The sequence below is a fragment of the Melopsittacus undulatus genome, chromosome Z (assembly GCF_012275295.1).
Source record: "Melopsittacus undulatus isolate bMelUnd1 chromosome Z, bMelUnd1.mat.Z, whole genome shotgun sequence".
Taxonomy (NCBI): Eukaryota; Metazoa; Chordata; class Aves; order Psittaciformes; family Psittaculidae; genus Melopsittacus; species Melopsittacus undulatus.
In genome coordinates, this window is record NC_047557.1 from 46,905,004 (window position 1) to 46,925,642 (window position 20,639).

Below are 20,639 nucleotides of genomic sequence, written 5' to 3' on the forward strand. Positions count from 1 at the left end.
ATGCCTGCTCGAGTAATTCAGACTAAAGCTATCTGCATATTAGCAGTTCAAATGTTTGAATAACATTTGGAACAAACAAATTCCATCTAATCATTAAACCAGCTGTATACGTCTCTGCCCTAATTCAGATCTTCTCATTAGCTGTTCTGTGAAAAGCAACTTGGTGGACTTTTAATCATCATTCCTTCTGTAGTTAGAATCCTTTTAAAGAGATAATTTTTCCTCCTCCCTCCTCCTATTTCCCCAGGTGGCAAAAAGCTGTTAAAGTATTCTCTAGGAGACTAGCACAGCAGAGTTGGGTTTTATATATATATATATATATAATTACAGGTAGGTGAGCAGCTTGTCCACCTAACAGCTTAGAAAACTTTGAAAATACCTGGAACGTCCAAATACTTTGAATGGTGTTTAAGGTTTTTGTATTCTCACAGCTGAAACCTCTGCTCTGTCCCACATGCTATTTAGTAAGAGGAAGCCTGGGAAGGTATCATCATTTATCTATTTTACTCCAAAGAGCAAAATCTCTGACAAAGAACTGGTTGGCAGCTACAGTTAAACAATTTAGAGGATGTTACAGCAAGTCTTGGAAAATGGTGATAGGAAAAATAAAGGCACTTAATTGCCTTTTCCTTGTAAATCATCTACAGTTTGAAAATATGAATACAGGAAGCTGTCTAGTCAGTGTATATAATGTAACAATACATTTCCTGAGCCAAATATAATTAACTAAATAAATGCAAATACATGGAGTGCAAATGCAAAAAAAGAACCAAGAAAACGTGAAAAAAAATCTCAAAACCAAACAATCAAAACCAAAACAAAACAAATAAAAAACCTCCACAACCAAACCCAAAACCCCACCAAAAAAAAACACCCTATCTCCTAGGCCAAAAAACATATTCCTGAAGCTGCAGGTCTACATGTATATATATAAAAAACATATATATATATATAAATTCCAGAAATTGGAATTTATTGCAGATGGATCCTACATTATAAACATTTCAGAAGAGGTACTTATACTTTCTTACTTGCATTGTGAAAGGGTAACAAATCTTTTGGAGGTGAAGTAATGTATAAATGAATAAATTAATGAATAAAACTACATTTTGTGCAAGTATATAATGGAATGGTATTTCAGTTCTCCCATTAAATCTTTTGCTGCTCACTAATCACTAGGATAGGATTTTCTTTGTAGCATATCTAAGATAAAAGATCAGAAGCAAGCAGATACAGTTCTCTCAGTTAATTACAGTATTTCTGAGGAGCCAGGTAAGTCTAATGAAGCCCCTTAATTAACAGTGATGCATGAATAGTAGATTACAGGAATCTTTGTGTGCTTCAGAACACTTGTTTTAACCTAGCAAATCAGAGCACCTAGATTAATTTAAAACCAAACTGGGACCGTGTTACCATTATCTTCATCTATTAATATTTCTATTTTCTATTATCATCATCTTCGCTATTAATATTTCTGTGATGTATCTTATGGACCATAAGAAATAATAAGAATTGAAATCTTACAGTCCAAGAAAGTCCCATAGAGTGGGGAGCTTCAGACAGAGCTAAACCATTCTGGAAGGATACCTGTGATGACTGGAAAGTAGTAAGTGAGTAAATAAACATTCTGACCTATAGATTAGATGCTAGGAAGAAGTTCTTCATTGTGAGGGTGCTGAGGCATTGGCACAGGTTGCCCAAGAAGCTGTGGCTGCCCCATCCCTGGCAGGTTTCAAGGACAGGTCAGACGGAGCTTTGAGCAACCTTTTCCAGTGGAAGGTGATCATGACCATGGCAGGGGAGTTGGAACTAAGATGAGCTTTCAGGTCCCTTCCAACCCAAACCAGTCCATGATTCTATTGACTAAGAAATAAACATATTCTTATTCACCCTTATCATGTGTACATTTTCTTTAGTGCACCAGCAGAAATGCATGGAGAACTAGAAGAATGCAAGAATTTATTCAAATTACCTATGCCACCTCAAATCATGAATCTTCTTTCAACTCTAGGGCACATGTGCTAGTATCTCATGCATGAGCAAAGCCTGCAGTTAATACTCAGAACAGGGTACAACAGAAGCAAGGAGGTGACCAGAGAGTATCTGCAGGAACAGAACTAAAGCGGCACTTTTCCTGATCCTAAATGGAGAAGGAGAATTGAATTCAAGGAACCTATTCTGTCCCTGGCAATTATTTGCACTGGGAAAACACTTCACAGTTGCTTTCCAAATAATAGGACTTAAGCATGTGGTTGTATGCCTGATTGCTCTAGAGCAGTCCTGTTTGAATGACTAAAGTGAATTTGCACTCTTCTCCCGCCTGATTTTTGAGTTGCAGGAAAAGGCATCCTCCATAATGCTAAATTATAAATATGGCAGATTGAGATCCAGCAATTGAATGGTAGGGCACAATCAGTCACAGCTATAGATCTCACTCAGAGCGTCATAAATATGACAGCCAACCATCTCAAAAAACTGTGATCATGCTTAGCAGATGCTAACAACATCGATTTCATTTAGTTTTGCCTTCTGCACAGTGAAAATATTGCAATTTTGTATGAATTACTGTCAAACTCACAGCTCTAATTACATTCTGCCATTTTAAAGTACTTGTATATGCATTTAATGCTTCCAAAGATGTCACAGTGAATACTGAAATTCTCTGCTCATTCACAGAAGAGACACAGTATTAACAGCCAATGCAGCAGCACCATAATGTAAAGACAAATCACCATGGAAAGCAAGGTTCAAGCTATAGGTTTTCTAAGTTAAAATCTGTGGCATGCTTACATAGTTACATTTGTAGTGTTGCAAAATACTCTGTTTCCTTCTTTTAATCTGCTTCATGCAGCAGAAAGAATTTTGATGGAGCCAAAATACTTGTTGAAGAACTGCTGATTTTAGACTGAGCTTCAGACTCTTTCCTGATGTTGTATTTTTGTCAGCATAAAAGTGAAGCAAACAAAAGGATAAAAATAATTTTATCGTCTTACTGTATCACTTCTCCTGTTGTTCTTTAAAGTGCCAGAGTAGAGTACCTTCAGCACTAGGTTACTGGACTGTACAATCCATACTGGAATATATATATATATACTGTAATCTAAGGAAAAAAAATAATCTTCAACAAGAACATCCTTATCCTATGACAAGTTGAAACTGGAGCACACAAAGTATTCCATACTGTTAAAACAGTATGCCTTCAACAAGCACAGTTGTAGTTATAAAAGCTCAATCATATGACTATATTAAAAAAAGCAACCTATTTAAACATATTTAAAGCCTCACTATCTAGCTCATCTCCTGGAAACACCACAAACCCCACAAGTGATAAGGCACTCTGAAACAGGGCAAAAGTAATTGTTTTTGGTAATAATGAGAAATATATGCTTGGAAAATTTGGGTAAACTGTGGATTTGCTTAAGCATCTCTATCAGTCTTCAATGGACTAGTGAGGACTGTTGCTACGGAAGATCTTTTCCCTTTCACACTTCACCTGATCTCCAGAAAGGAGCTGACTGCATTAACAAACTAACTCTACGAAGATCTTAAATCACCAGATTCCTGATTCCCACATCCAGTCCAATAGGTCTATTCTAATTTTACTTTTTGTAAGTGCAATATTAAACATCGTGAAAGTTGATTTTTTTCACTCTTTCAAATATTAGGGTGAAGGCTTAAATAAGGGGATATAGCACCAAACTAAGTAAAGGCTGTCATTAGCTGTTACTAATTTATTGTCATTTACTTTGGTTATGTATAGATCATATAAATGAGAGCACACGTTCAACTAACAGATGATACATTACAGGACTGTTTGCTTTAATTTTCAACAATCATATGGAGCATTTTTTATAGCAAGTTTATTTTAGTATTATTCCATTCCAAAATTCTTCACTCAAATCTTTTTTTCCCCTTGTGGCTCCATCTGCTGATTGGAAAATTGTTGCAAGGTACCATGGTAACGCTTGCTATGCTACAAGACGTACTGAAGAAAGTTTTCAGACTCCTCAGGCACCACTAAGCCACACAAAAATGCACAATAATGTCAGAGTAAGACTCCAGAGATACTATTTTAGGAGATTTCATAGATTTACTATTTATATATATTTTACATTTTAAAAAAAATAATCCACAGGTTGTGGGAAAAGTGCCTGTCCATAATGAAAAGCAATTTGGTATTTTACAGATGCAAAACATTTTGTTGTTTAAAATACACTTAGGTACTCTCAAAGTGTGACCTGGCAATTTTGAAGCCTAAACTCCACTGCTCAGCATGCAACTGCTGACATGAATGATGAATGCCTTTAAAAGCCAAGTAATATGCATAAGGATTAGCTTTGAGGGACAACAGGTTAATCTCTTCTCCAGCCACTAAAAGATCCTTTTACAAGAAAATTCAGAGCATATACTAATTTTATCTTTATGAAAGTCCGTATCAGTCACCAAACATAGATATACTACCTATAAAGTTATTCTAAGCTTAAACTGCTTTTGTAAAATCAAACTATGCCTAGTTTCACTAGGTGCTCCCTTACATCAGCACAGAGATTAGCTGATAGAAAGCAGAAGAAAAGAGAGCATGATCAAGCCAAAGCATTCATCCCACGTGCAACCTTCTATCTCACAAGAAAAAAAACACACATCTAGGTCCATACTGCACTTGAGCAGTTCTGCCAACTGGAACCTGTGGAGAAAGAACTCCATTTCCTGCTTTCAGGCTGGATAACAAGTCAGACGTTACCTTTTACTATTTAATCTTTTTTTTTTCCTTTGCAAACCCACCCCTCATAAGATAGCAATAACAGTTCAGTGTCATCTGAATTTTTCCAAAGGATGGGGACTCAGATATGTTTTCCATTATGCATGCATACAAAAAATAGCAAGGTCTTTGAAATTCATTTTTTCTGACATGAAATTAAATGTTTTCTATCTGCCAAGGCCCATACTCTAAGTAGAATAGAGTCTATCCAGAGCATGTGGTTTTTGTAAGCAGTTTTGTAATGCTGAACCAAAAATACTGTGACTTAATGTCAGGCAACAATTAGTTTACCTGGTACCTGGAAATACACCCTCCTTACTCAGAGTTTTATTCCTTGTACATTTTCAAAACAGATTTTTAAGTCAAAAATCCAAGTACATTCTCAAAGTTTAATGCATTTTATGGCTTTTTTAAACATTACTATTCTAAATTTATATCTTTATCATACGGTAGTTGCAAACCAAGAGCAGTATATTTATCCCAGTTCTTTATAAAGACAGCTGTATGATTTGATACTGAAGTTATACTCTATTGGAAAGCTTTATTGGAGGAAACTAGCTATGGTCTTAACACAGAACACTGTGACATGCAAGCTATCTAAGGAGGAGGTTGAAAGATTAATTTCTAACCTAGTTTGGATGAGCACTACAACTTTGTCTCACAGGTTACAGTTCAGTAAAGACATGGCTGCAAGCCTTTTCCACCAGCCAATGCTGTCTCCCAGAAAATAAAAGTTGTACCACACATTGGCCAGTGCTTGGTCTGTGCAGTACAGGGATGGAGAGCTCAGGATACATTCTGGCAGGCACCTCCCACAGGCATATATGTATGTACAGTGCCTCAGAGCAGATTCGGTTAAAAATATAAATTAAGCTTACACATCCTCTCTCCTCTGCCTACTGTACTGCAGTGGTTACATTATCAAAATACCCTATATGTGAAGAAATGAATTAACAGTATTCTCACACTGCAAAGAATTAAGCTACTGTTTTTCATACCTTTTACTGTTTCACCTAAGATTAAAATCAGCATGGCCAGCAGTAAGTTAGGGAACTTCACCATAAAAAAAAATTAAGAGACAATTCATAAAGACTCAGCTACAATCAGTAGTTTCAGATACAGTGCATCGTCTAACATCTGGCCTAAAGCTGAGGACAGGGAAAGACACACTGACACCAGCTCTGCCTTGTACATCAGATGGGATGTGGAGTCCAGTGAATCAGGAGTGGCAGTGCCACACTGCAGATGCAGGCGATTCCAGAATCACAGAGGGGAGGGTGAGTTGAAAAAAGGGTTTGCTGTACAGGAGAAACTGAAATCCTGCTAGCTCTCTGTAAGATGGCACACAGTATCGATGGGGTTTGAATTTACAGTAAAAGTCAAAAAAGCAGGTATTACAGGCAAGAAAGTTTTTACGATACAGCTGAAAAAGTTTAGTGCCAGGAAAAGCAAGGACAACCAGCTCCCTAAAGGAAAAAGCCACTGGGAGCCCAGTGTGACAATATAGGTAGCAGCTCAAGAGTCCCTGACTGGGCACAGACATACCTGTGACACAGCAGGGACTGTAGCCTGGTCCAGACCCGGCTGAAAGCAGTTTCTGCATGCAGAGCTCAGCCCTGGCATGGCCTTCCCATAGCCTGGGAGCTATGTGGGAAGGGACCACCTTCAGCTGCACTGACTCAGTGCTGGCCCTGATCCCTGTAGCGAGCTCCACCCAGCGAGGGAGCATGCTCCCAGAGCACTTATCCTGAGCTGAATTTATCAGAAGATACAACAGTAAGGGAATGTAACAGTGTCTGCCATCAGTCCACATTTCAAACTTCTGATGCAAAGATTATGCCCCAAAATAAAAGTTAAAAAAAAAACCCTACATTTCCAAAAAGGTAGCCCCAAGACCTAATACTGACCCTTCGTGCCTCTCTTGCAGTGATGACGTTACCATGGGAGGAACAGCAAGATGCAAGCCATCAGAAGCTTGAAGTTCTGTGGGTTCCAGCATAAGAAAAAGCTCATAATATTTATGTAATCTTCAACAGTGGAATAAAAAGTATCTGGTAATCATTATGAAACAGAACATTTGCTAATATTTTACTATTCACTTACTCCCTCGTCCAAAATCTGTTTAGATAACTAAAGACTTTTCACTGTTTTTAGTGGACCCTCAAACAAGTCTGTAAGAATGGTTAACAGGTAGGAAGGGAAAATCCCATTTTTAGCACATCTGCAAGGTGACAAAACAGGACCTGGCTCAGTATCCATGACAACACTGCTGATGTGCTGCTAAAAACAAGGAGAGGCATTAAGTTTTAATACCTGTAAAAACAACTGAATCAGCTTGCCTATGCTTTTCTCTATTTGCTGAACTTTTAATTGTTTTTAAAGGTAAGTCTGTATACACACATTTGTAATGATGCAAGATTCAAGTATGGCCAAGCAACTTCGGTCAAGGACATCTTTAAGACAACTGAAAAAAGTCAAGTTCTCCTATGTTCTTCTAACTGGAATTGTATAGGATAGAGGAAATCCCTCTCATTAGGTAACAGGATACAACTGGAGAGACAAGGTTTGAAACAAAGCATATTTACAACATACACTAGTTTTAGAAAAAAGAAGTTTCATCTGAAGAAGTTCATTTTTTGAATCAGATTTGCAACATGGCCCATGAACAGCAAGACGGGGGGCAAATGCAATGCAGAGGTGTGTCTGATAGATGTTTTTACTTTGGGTGGTAGGAAGAATGGACTCTGACAAAATTTATTTTCATGTAGAGTCTTTTTTCCATCTACATGTAATTGTGAATTTTTTTGTGTATGGATACTGCATGGTAATGTATAATGGAGAACTTATCTGATGGATATTTTTCTTTAGATGAATGATTAGAAAACAAATTGTCAGGATGATGTGGGTTAAAACACTAAGAAAATAAAAATATGTATATTTAATTCTGAACTATAAAAGAAGTTTACCTGCCAAGACAATTCAAAGTTATGTGTATCCCTTGCAATAGGGGATGACTGTTTCAGTATCTAAAATAAAGAGAGAAGAGAGTCACCTGGAAAACTGAAAGTTGAGACATATAAGGAGGGATAAAAAAAGAATTAGCATGCAAAATTCAAAATCATGGAAAATAACTCAAATGGCTATTCAGTGTAAGGGAAATATTTGGAAATAAGCAGAACTGAAAATGACCACTGTATGACAACAAATTATTTCCATGAAGTATAGCAACAGACTTAGTGAAGTTCTGGGACAATTCATACTCACAGGAACAGAAAGAATGACCAGTGAAATCACTCCAGGAACAGTGTCTTTTGTTCAGCACATGTTTATCCCACTAAACAGTGGTAAATAGTGCTGTAAACTCAAGCAAAATGGCAATATTGGGTATAAACCATCTAGCTGTATTTATCAGGAATAGGATGATAAACTACATAGCCAAGAGAGACTTTATATATATGGAGAAAAAAAATGAGGAAAATACAAAACTATTAGAACATTTTAGCAGAAATCATTGTTGTCAAAGTTTCTGAAAACTAAGTTTTGTTTAACTGCAGTGAAAGAGATTTTGATTCAGAATACTAGAAGAAACTGACACCAATTAAATGTGTGGCACTTGATCCCAGCTCTACAAAGCTCTCCAAAAAGGCTACAGTCCTGGGCCCAATTCATTGCTGAGGCTTTGCTGTCACCTGCAGAAAAGAGGAGGGAGGGAAAAATCTGTCAGATGTGCGGGTGGCTCCTCAAAATGGGGTAACACTGCTGCCTGGCAGGATGGGTTTTAGATTTTTATGGTAAGGGGGTGAGAACTCTGGTATTTTATGTTTATTCCATGACATTTAGATCCTCCTATCTTTCAAACCTTTGTAAATTTTCCCACACCATGACACAAGTATTAATGAGAAGTGTTAGTCTTTGAGAAGAAATATATGTGCTCTCTTCCCATTATCTGCAAACATTCTGCTAACATCCAGTCTTTTTCAAATGATTAGCACACCAGTTAATACAATCTTAGCCAATAATCGCCAGCTACTGGCTTTGGAAGACCAGTTTGTCATTTAACATGAAATCAGCGAGCCCTCCAGTGGCTATTTTAAACCTTACATTGTTACAATACGGTAAGAAAAACTATTTGTATATGCGTGGTTTGCACAGGTTCCATTCAATTTAAATTCAGTCATCTACCATGTTAAACATCATTTTGTAGCAAACTATTTAAAGACTTTATAATACATGCAAATAGATGTGTTTTCAGTTTACATACATTTGTTTTCCCTGCTATGTATGTACACAATTTACAAGTGACTCATTTTAAACATTTGAATAATATCACAAAAATCAGTGAAGAATATTTATATAAAGGATGGGAAGGAGAAGGAAAAAGAGCCTATGCATTCAGCTCAAATTCAATATCCTAGCCTATAATCCTGTAGTATAGAAATCCTACCTCTGGAAACTACAACCATTTGGGACAATTAATAAATCATTCACATGCTCTTACAATACAAAACACAGCATGCAGCAGATTTAACGTAAACCAAATATGTTTGTTTCACATAACAGTTCTCATGAAAGAACTTCAGCCATGGAACTCCTTCCAAGAAGATACTGTGGAGACAGGATGTTTGGTTCAAAGATAACTGGAAAATTTATGAAACAAAAATCCACCTGGGCCTGTTATTTGCAAAGAAATTCCTCATTGTTCATTCCTAGAGTCTAGAGTAATCTGGGAAGGTATCATCACATACTTCTTTGACTCTTTACACTCTTAGACTACAAAAGGCATCCATTATAGAAACCTGCAGAGGGATGTTAGCCTAAAAGAACCTTTTGTCAGGTCTAAACTTACATTTTTAAGTTTAAATAAAACCTTTACTCAAAACTATTTAACCACGGTGTCAAAAGAATTCCAGTAATCGAAGATTCCACTACAGATAGCTGGCCACTGGTCCCCTTTGAATATGACATGTTGCATAGCCTACAGGAAAAATCTGAGCAGGATTGTGCCTCGTTTGACAGCGTCTTCTCGAGCTTGATTCTCCAGTCACTAAACAGTATCACCCTGAATTTGTTATATGAGCATCAGTTGCTATGGAAATCATTGTCTGCTAAATTAGCATTATTGACTCTGTTCAACATGCGAATACTTCAGTATGGCTCCTTTTCAGATCTGAGCTGTAATCTTTGGAGAAGGTTCTGATCACTCCACAGGAAAATCCACAGAAAGAGCTAGAGAAAACAAAACCTCAACGAAACAACACAGATCAACACTCCGAGATCTGCAAGGATCTGAATGGATTGCGAATACTCCATATCTCTACACCCACCTTGCAAGCTGGGCTTTATTAGACTTGGGAGTAATTTATTCAAGAACACCTTCAAAATGCAGCTCTTAAACCAACACAGGTATTAGAAGAAGCATACATCATAACTGGCTTTATTTCTTAAGTCAGTTTATCCTCTCTCAGATGGAAATCCTCAGTAATTTATATGGAGCATTTTCAACACAGCAGCTTATTTACAGAGAGTTAAACCATGTATACATTGCATCATTTTTTAGTTTCTCCATGACCTAGTTCACATTTTTGTGTGAACCGAAAAATAAACCTGAAATAACCTACTGTTTTCATTAACATGGGGGAGGTTAGTTAGCACAAACAACTCCATGCTTATGGAAATATTTTTCAAATTGAGTAAGGTAATAAATACAAATTTAAGTATCTAAACGGAGGTAAACTGATTCTGAAGATAAAGCCTGCAAAGACAAATATTATGCATATGAGTAGCCTAAGCCTGTAGGATCAGTGCTTTGACAATTATTTGTGTTGTGAAATGCTAGGCAAATACCACGCAAAGCTGGAAATAAAATCACAGTCAAATAAAGTTTACTCAGTATCCGAACTAAATGAGACAGATTTTCTGCTGACTCACAGATTGTGAATTATTGTTTTTACTGTCTCAGAAGGCATGTGCACCAAAGGCTGAAGTCTATTTACCACTGAGGCATTTATATTAAGTCTCCTTTCCGATCCAGATTCTTTGGTGTCTAGTAAAGTGTGACTTTACCTGTTACGTTGTCCCCCATCAGAATGCTTCTGCTTTATCCGGCCACCTGTTGTCATGAAACTTGCAAGAGTAATATTTACCAACATTTCTGTTAAGTCTGACCAAACCTGCCAACAGGTTCAAAAGCTAATGGAAGATCAAAACCTGACAGACAGTACAATTGTTTGAGCCTTCCTTCCATAGGGAACATTAAAAACATAAAAGCACAGGTATCAGTTCATCAATATATTTTATGAACGTGATTCACACTGAAAACAGAACTACTGCATAAGTACACTTAATCTATTTTTTCCAAATATCTCACAAAATTTAATAGAAAAAGCAGCAGACAGTTATGATGAGGAACTGCTATGCACACCACAGATGGGAAACTTATCTTCCCCTTCTGACAAAAAGCACAGAAAATATTTTATCTACAATAACTTACGTCCTGAATTCTGCCAGTGCAATAGTAAGGTGTATACAGGCCTTTCATTACAACATTTTTATTTATCATAGCCCACATAACTCTGCAGATGGCCTTGGTTACAAGCAACAGGTTATATAATGAATTTAAATCTGTTCCTCTCTATAGATACACAAAATCATTCAAAAACCCCATGTTAAAAATCATGCTGGCCATTTTTAGGCCTGAAGAGGCTCTATGCTGACTGAGATTACTGCTGCTCAAAACTATATATGTCTGCGTTAACACTTACAGAAGACAGAGAAGCTCAAGAATATTCTCTTCATGTTTTTGCCATTTTTATGTTGTGTTTAGCAGCAAGAACTAACTGGATGGGGCTTTGAGCAGGAGCATTCTTTCCAGTCAAATAGCTCGTGTTTCTCCTAACAGACCTATGCCCCTGAGGCCATGCAGATAAGCCATGCAGGCCCTCATCAATCTGTGACATAGCATATTTCTTTGATACATACTTTAGTAGAATCATAGAACCATGGAAATCCAACCCAAATGGTTGGAAGGGACCTTCAAAGGTCACCTAGTCCAACCCCCTTGCAATGAACACGGAACCCATGCCTTCAACATACAAGTATAAGTATATGGTAAGAACTAATAAGCAGCTCTTCTCTTAAATGAATGCATTTGTGGTTTGATTCACCTCTGACCTGGTTCAGACGCTTCAGAGTCAGGATCTGGATCCACCACCTAACAAACCTAATTCCAGAAACTAACTTCTTTGAATATGAAGATCACAAGTCAAATTAAAAGGTCATTCTTGAGCACTGGAAAAAAAAAAAAAGAAAAAATTGTTCTACAGTTTAGTGCTGGCAAAAGTTCCAGTGCAAAGACATAAATGACTCAACCACAGAGAACAGGCCTCAAAGAAATCACTGCTTAGAGACAGAGTAAGTTGAATCTAAAATATTCCTGCAGCATTCTCTTTTTTTTTAAATGTTTTAGATAATTAAACTGGGAACTGATAGGAAATGTTTCCTAAGGTCTTGTCGCGGTTTAAACCCAGGCGGTAACTCAGAACCACGCAGCCACTCACTCACCCCAACTTTCCTCCCCCAGGTGGAATGGGAAGGATAATCAAAAGAATGCAAACCCCACAGGTTGAGATAAGAACAGTTTAATAAGTGAAGTACAATATAAAACTACTGCAACTACTGCTACAACTAATAATAAGAAGGGAAATAACAAGAGAATATAAAAAGGAAAATAAAGTTAAAAAAAAAAAACAACAAAACAAAAAAACAGACAATAAACACCAGTGATGCTCAACACAATTGCTCACCACCACCTTCTGACCCATACCCAGCCTGATCCAAGCAGCGATCTCCCCCTCTGGGTAACTCCCCCCCAGTTTATGTGCGAGGCATGACGTGCTGTGGTATGGAATACCCCTTTGGCTAGTTTGGGTCAGGTGTCTCTACTTCCTCCCGCCTTCCCATGCCCCTCCTTCCCTTTGCCCCTGGCAAAGCATGAGACTGAAAAGTCCTTGATGGGGTAAGCATTACTTAGCAACAACTGAAACATCGGTGTGTTATCAGTGTTGTCTTAAGACTAAGGCACTTCAGTGCACCATCTACTAGAAAGAAAACTAACCCTACACCAGCCAAAACCAGAACATTTCTAGCCCAAAACTTCCTTGACAACATGTGTTTTTGTTCTCTCCACAATGGATACAAAACAGTTTTATTCCCTTCTTTGCAGTGTGACTGTCATAGCCTTTGTGTGTAACAATATGCCAAAGGAAACGCTGAAGAACCCTGTTCCACAGTGTATCGCAGTGTGGCTAAGGGCAGAAGAGACCTCTGCAGGTCATTTGGTCTGACATCCCTGCTGAGGCAGGGCCACCTAGGGCCCACTGCCTAGGAGCACGTCTAGAAGGCTTTAGCCTATCTCCAAGGATGGAGAGTCCAGCAGCTCTGGGTAACCTGTGCCAGTGCCCCACCACCTCACAGTAAAAAAGTTTTTCCTGATATTCAAGGGGGACATCTCATGTTTCAGTTAGGGCTCACTGTGTCTGGTCCTGTCACTGAGAACCACTGGAAAGAACCTGGCTCTTCTTTATGCCCTCCCTTCAAAATAAGTTTTTACATATGTTGATAAGGTCCCCCCTGAGTGTCCTTGTTATCTCTATTTAACAAGCTTATCACTCAGCAAGATTATTACTTTATTTTAGTAATTTTAGAAATGATGTCCCTAACATCACAGTTTTCATTTTAGGAAAAAGATACCAAATTAATACTAGATATTCACAGATTCCTGGTCCTGTTGCATTATTTATAATTAACCAGTGCTTTTAAGTCTTGCCAGGGAAAAAAATTCATAAAAAAAGAAGCTGAAATGGCACTCCAATACTAAATAAGATCCCACAACGCTGACTTACTAAAGCTAGTATGCTAGTTTTGTTAGTTTTATGCCTGGGTTTTGGAGTCTTGCAAATTGCCTGACAAATACAGCTATTCAATCCTGAGGATCAAGGATTTTCAAAACAATTTGATGGATCACATGGTAAATTGGATAAGTATCTGTTTAAAACACCTTCTAATAATCTTCAAAATTATTATTTGATAAATGCAAGTATTTGCAATAGAAGGAAAAGTTGCTTTAAAGAGACTCCAGGCTTTCACTTTCTTAGTGAACTCAAAAGAGGCTTATACATGGGTTTCCATTAAGATCAATTCAATATGCATGAGATACACTAAAAGGTTATAAACAAAGCACAGAGATGAACAGTCTCCATCCAGCAGAACCCTTTTGTCATGGTGATCTTTTTTTCCACTATTACACACCATTTGTAACAGAACTTGTTCTGCACTTTTTTCCTTAAGTGTTCAAAAGTAAGCTGCGTGCCCTGAGGCAAATTATAAACCAACACACAAATATACTCTGTTTTGAATAATCCAACCCGTATCTTAGAAAACTTGAAGGTGGTTTGTACATATATGATTATGCTGGAATTAATTCCTGCTTAGGATCTCTGATAATGAGAAGAATTTCATCCATTTAATTACACCAGTACAAAAATACTGAATTTGCTTTGCCTATAAATATCCCATCTCAACATGCAGTCTAGTTAAGAGAAAAATACTATTGCCGGATTATTACAACCACTCTTTTTAACAGCTACAAGGCGTAAGGCTGGTCTAAACTTCAGCATTTAAGACATGAAGCCGCAGCACCAGTAAAACACCACCACAAAACAATGATCCCTGCCGATACATGCTGGTGCTTGTGCCTCACATGACTTCAATTACTCCTTTCTTCCCCATCAGAACAGTTTTCAGGCAGATGCATTACATGATCACACACAATACCTGTGTTCCTGGTAGGAGAAAACTAAGTCTTTTTCTAGAGGCCAAGCAAGAAGAGGTGGCAGCACATCACAGGCAGGGGGCACAGAAGGCAAAGCGGGTGTAACACTTCGCAGCAACGTTCCTATCACGCTTGTTTCATCTCAGAGCGTTATGTGCATAAAGCATTACTGGAGTTCAGAAAAAGTGCAGAACTCAGCATTTATCTACAGAAAAAGCCTGGTGCCAAAAATAAAGTTCATATTCTAGGAACTGGAGTGCCTTTTACTAAATCTTGCTTACTACCACGGTTACTATTTAATTTTGCCGGGTTAAGAGTTTTTGTAACGTGTGAAGTGTCCACAAGCACCATGCAGCTCTCAGCACACCTGCACACCATGTTTGTGTTTGCACTCTGAGCAAGTACCAGCTTAAGCAGCGCAGACGCTATGGCCTTTCAAGCCAGGAGGGCGGGCGTGTTTGTCAAACAGCCGCAGCCCCGTACCCTGACGAACTCACAGAATCTCCCCGGCCCCAGGGCACGCAATAGAGGTGCCACCACGGCACAGCACATACGTACAGCACATAACGCCTTACTAAAAATGCGGGAAGACACGCCTCTCTCCCACGGCCCGTATCAGGACCGCCAGCCCCAAGCAGCCCCCGACACCTACCGCTCACCGACCCCCTAACCTTCCCCCGCCTTCCCTTAGCCCCTCCCTCCCCGTTGCTCCCCTCCCCGTACACTCTAGAAACTGCTGGAACCGCCCTGCCGCGGCAGGCCAATCACCGCGACCCTGCGCCCCGACCCTCGGCCAATCGTCACGTCTGACGTAACGCTCCCCTTCAGCTTCTGGCCATTGGTGGGCGGGGGTTCGAGTCACGCGGCAGTTCGATGGGCGTAGCGGCGTGACACGCTATTGGCTCTTCCTGCCTCGCCAATAGGAGTTGAGCAGTGGGATTCAAACGGTAGCGGGGTGGGGAAGTGGGAGGCCAGCTCTGGTGGTGTTTGTGGAGAAGGTTCGTCCGGTACACTGTTCTTGCCGCAGCCCGCTATGGACCCCAGTCAAATCTACTATTCTGACAAGTACTCTGATGAGCAGTACGAGTACCGGTACGAGGCCGCTGGGGGAATCAGCAACGGGTTCCTGCTGGGCCTTCTGGGGAGGAGGGAGCTTGGGCAAGCGCGGCAGCGAACATGGCTTTGGCTGCTGTGGGGCCGGAGGGGCTACGGGGAGCGACCGCGCCTCGCCTCTTCGTGGTGGAGTTTTGTGCAGCTTTTTACCAGCTGTGGGAGGGGATGGTGACGGCCGGCGGTGAGCTCTCGGCTCCGGCCGGCGGTGAGCTCTCGGCTCCGGCCGGCGGTGAGCTCTCGGCTCCGGCCGGCGGTGAGCTCTCGGCTCCGGCCGGCGGTGAGCTCTCGGCTCCGGCCGGCGGTGAGCTCTCGGCTCCGGCCGGCGGTGAGCTCTCGGCTCCGGCCGGCGGTGAGCTCTCGGCTCCGGCCGGCGGTGAGCTCTCGGCTCCTGCCTCCGAGAGCTGGGCAGCGATCCCCGCAGAGCGCTTGGGGTGGCTACAGGTATTCTCTCCGCTGGTGGCTTTCGCAGTAACCGCGGTGGACGTGGCCCGCCCAGCGCCGCGTTCGGTGCCATAGGGAACTGAAACGGGGAGAACGCACCTCGCAGTTAAGAGGACCGCTTTGCGCTGTCCCAGTTCGCGCCCTGAATGCAGGTAAAGCACGCGTGTTGATCAAAGAGCCAGGTTCGAAGGCAGTTCGTAAGGCGACGTCAAAACACAGCCTTAATAAGCGTAGATCATAAAGCCTTCCAGTCAGCGTTGTTAACTGCTAGTTTTCAAAGCTGTGTTACAGCACCGCTCCTGGATTATAACTGGTAACAACAGTATAGTTCAGTCCTCTAGGCACGCTTGAAGGTGCTACTACAAATCAAGTTTTCTTTTCCCCTCTGTGGATATAAGCTGTCTCATACGATATCAAGAAAGAGATTGAAGGCTTTGCTTTCTGTTAAATGAAAAATAAACTGCAAACGTGGAAAGGATTTGTAAGTTATTCCTCAGCTGAGAGATGAGATGATTAAGTGGTGTTCATATTCTTTCCAAACCAGCATTGTAATCTCTGGAAAATACACTGTTGGTTACAAAATGCAAAATACAAGCAAGAATTACTTTATCAATCATTCTCCAAGTTCAAAGGCCTTATTTTTGAAATAGATACAGCTAGTTACCAGGAATACATACTTGTATATGTAGCATGATTTAGGAACTAGGCTATTTCAATACATAACTGCATTATGGATGTAATGTTTAGAAGACAAAGTGGTTTTAAAAGTGGGTTTTCGGGCAGGTGCTTCATGATCAAATTAGTAGTATCAGTTAGCACCTAAGGCTATACATGGGTATTCGTAACTGAACTTGCTTACTGTCTTACAATGTAGATCTCTGCAAATTTTCTAGCGTATGCAGGCATTACTGTATATTGTGTGTGTTTAATAATTACATCTTTACAGACATGTAGTGCTGCCCAGAGAACTTTCAAAACAAGTGCCAAAATCCCATCTTATGTCTGAAGAGGAGTGGAGACGACTTGGTGTTCAGCAGAGTCTTGGCTGGGTTCACTATATGATCCATGAGCCAGGTAAGCACATCTAAGCAGAACTACATGAGCAAAAAATTGTAAAATGTCACCTGCCTGGTGCTCAGCTGAAGTGTATAGTGCATAATTTTTCCTGCTGTGGAAACCAGCTGGAATTCACTCCTTACCTCCTTGCTATTTTAGCCTTTTGTCTACAAAAGCAACATAACAGTTTTTATTTTAAACCTTCATATCTCGCTCCCAGAACTGTAAAATGCCAACCTTGTCCTGGCTATGAGGACATACATGTAGACAAAACATGCCAGACTGGAAACTGTTCTTACCTCTGCCTATAGAAGCAAGTTTCTTGTGAGCTCCTGAATCATACCAGTAGCTTGGTGACTGAAACAAATTTTATACAGCAGCATATCTTTAATGCAAAAATCCGGTATACCTACTTTTTATGCAAAAACTTAATAAGTGCTGTCGTGGTTTAAAACCCAACCATAGTCTCCCTCTCAACACACACACACCCCCCCCCCCCCCCACTCCCAGAGGGATGGGGAGGAGAACCGAAGAAGTGCAACTCCCACGGGTTGCAACAAGAGCAGTCCAGTAACTAAGGTATAACAAATCACTACTTCTACCACCAATGAAAACAATGATAGAGGAAATAAGGAGAGAGAATACCATACCACCCGCTGAAACAAGCCCTTCTGGCCAACTCCCAGTTACCTCCCTGGGCATGACATGCTGTGGTATGGAATACCTCTTTGGCTAGTTTGTATCGGGTGTCCTGTCTCTGGTTCCTCCTGTCCTCCCCTCCTTCCCGGGCAGAGCATGAGACTCACAAAGTCCTTGATCAGAGTAAATACGTGAGCAGTAACTACAAACCTAAGTGCTAGCAACACTGTTCCCAGACTGAAAGTCAAAACACAGTGCTGCACCAGCTACCAAGAAGGAGAAAAAATGACTGCTACTGCTGAACCCAGGACAGATGCTCAGGTAGACAATGTCCTGAAATGTCTGCGGTACAGTTTGAATTCTAGTTACTACTAAAGTAGCAGTAATTTGTAGACTCTTAGAGCCTACTAAAGGCAGCACTTAAAAGCAGTTTCTCAATTATTGGAGTGTGAAGCCCTAAAACTTTACCAGGTAGGGTGAAAACAGCCATTCAAGGTAACTTACCCTTGGCAAGCCTGACTAAAAAGTAACTGGTGACTGGTGAATTCCAGCAATGTGAAGTTCCAAGAAGAAATTAGTGTAATCTTCCAGTGTTTCCCTTACCTGAGCACATTTGACATGTTAGGCTTTTTTGGAAGAGTTTACAATTAAGTCGGGTTAATAATGTAAAATGGCTGTATTAACTGGAGTGGCTTTTGTTGATGCTTGACACTACAGTTTCCTAGTATAAGTTAAAGTAACAGAGTTTGGCAAGTAGACTACTGTGGAGAAACGGTTAGTAACAATACTAACTAAAAAATGGGGGTTTCTGTATTTTTTCAGTACTTGCTTCCTGCATGTATCTTCAGTTTACGATGGTAACAACATCTGGTATAAAACTTTCAAAAGCACTGGTTTGACTGTTGCAAGGTTACTGAAAAGTTGTTCTCTTAATACTACACATGGGGCCATGTTTGTGGGCTTCTTGATCTGTTTATTACTGACAGTGAACTTCAACTATTGTTCAAGACTTACTAAATGGAAGAAATTCCTGTAATCAAGTCTTAGGGGACAGACTGACACTGTTCAATTTTGTTTCTGCAGAACCGCATATTCTCCTCTTCAGAAGACCTCTTGCAAAAAATAAGCAGAAATGAACCACTATCTATAAATCATCTCCTGGAATTATGTATATGAGTGTACATACGTTTGTAGTATTTGGTGAATAATTTAAAATGTACAAAACTTACCTGTGGATGAACTGTATTAATTAAAGCAACAAAAGCTCAGTTGAATGAAATTCCAAGTAGGCTGCTATGGTGTTCAAAGGGTGAAGTATTCAACTACTAAATCTAAGTGCCTGTCTGACCTTTCAATATGTTTTCTGACTAAATTGTCACTTGTCCTGTGTTCAGTGTTTGCACTCAGCTTTTATGCTGAAGCATACCATGTTAAAATCTGATTAATTTAGAAATAAACTATTTTTACTGCTCTAAATTTAGAAATAAAGTATTTTTGATGCTCTAAACCCTAAGTGCCTAGAGTTTTAATTCATCAGGCAAAACAAATACTTATTGTCTAACATGTTAAGACATGAACTTATTACCATTTACTTCAGAAAAAAAAATAACCCAGTTAACTTGTTTTGTTTCTCTGCAAGAATTATTTTGTCCAACAGGACAAAGTTCCTAAACCTGATTTGAATTGGGAACTGGCAGCAGTCTGGAAAGAAGGTTGGCAGAACCAGGTAATGCTCAGAGTGACTTACAATGTGCTGAAGTTATGGGATGCTGTAGTTGATATATGTAATAGTGGTATTATTCTGCAATGACTACTTATCCTGCTTCTCTGGAGGCATTTAGTGATATGACAAAAGGGAATGGCTTAATAATGCATCTGTAGAAGTTCAGAAGTTATTTACAAAAAGGGTGGTCAAGCATTGGAATAAGGCCCCAGAGAAATGCTTGCAGACTGAGCCTGTTAGTGTTTGAGCTATGCCTGGACAACTCCCTCAAAGATAGTTTTAACTTTGGGATTATGCTGTATGGAGTCAGGAACTGGCCTTGATCCTTGTATGTCCCTTCCAATGCAGAATGTTCAGGGATGAGTTGGTATATACTTGTCTTAAGGTGTTAAATAGTGCTTAATATTTCGTAGAGATATTCTTAATGTGCTGGTTTGATTTACTTTGGTATTATTGATTTATCTTTCAGCTGCAAACTTTTTAGTCTGGGCTTTTAGCCTGCACTTCCTGTTTTGAGTCCTTGGGCAGTAGTGGCTTAGTGTCAAAGTGAACTGAATGCTTTTCAGAAAAGTAGCTGCTGATTATAGGATAGTATGAGCTCAGTGCTAGCAAGAGTCTGATCAATTTTGTTCTAGGAACTACATGCCAGCAAAGTTGAGCTGCTGGAGGGACTCCATCTGATGTGGAATAAATCGCTTCAAAACAGTCACTATGGCATCCTTGGACCTTAGCAGCTGTACAACCAGATTTTCAAAAAAGGTGTTCTGGTATATTTGGTGGTAGAATAACTGAGTACCAGTGGCTGTTTCTGCTTTGTTTCAAATGCAAGCTAGTACCATCACTCCATAGGATCTGTAAGGCCAAGAAAACCAGAAACATCTGCTTCTAGCTTAACTGATGAAGTATATGCTCTATCTGTGTAATGTGTGCTTGCAATTAATGTTAAAGTGATAGACAGAGGTAAGTAACCTGCCAAATTTGGTGAAGGAAATAACCTTTGTGGTCTTTCCTCTAAAGTTACTAAAGCTGTCTTGTTAGCTTGGTGGTGGTTAAATGGTCTGTAATAGCCCCTTGGTGCT

At 39.8% G+C, this 20,639-nt stretch overlaps 1 protein-coding gene across 1 annotated transcript; it reads left to right on the forward strand.

Annotated features, from left to right (window-relative positions):
• Positions 1-15,535: 15,535 nt before the first annotated feature.
• CKS2 (CDC28 protein kinase regulatory subunit 2) lies at positions 15,536-19,319 on the forward strand. Its single transcript, XM_005154913.3, has 3 exons — positions 15,536-15,680; positions 17,089-17,216; positions 18,921-19,319. The coding sequence occupies exons 1-3, from the start codon at positions 15,622-15,624 to the stop codon at positions 18,971-18,973; spliced, it is 240 nt and encodes a 79-aa protein (XP_005154970.1). The 5' UTR covers positions 15,536-15,621; the 3' UTR covers positions 18,974-19,319.
• Positions 19,320-20,639: the final 1,320 nt, after the last annotated feature.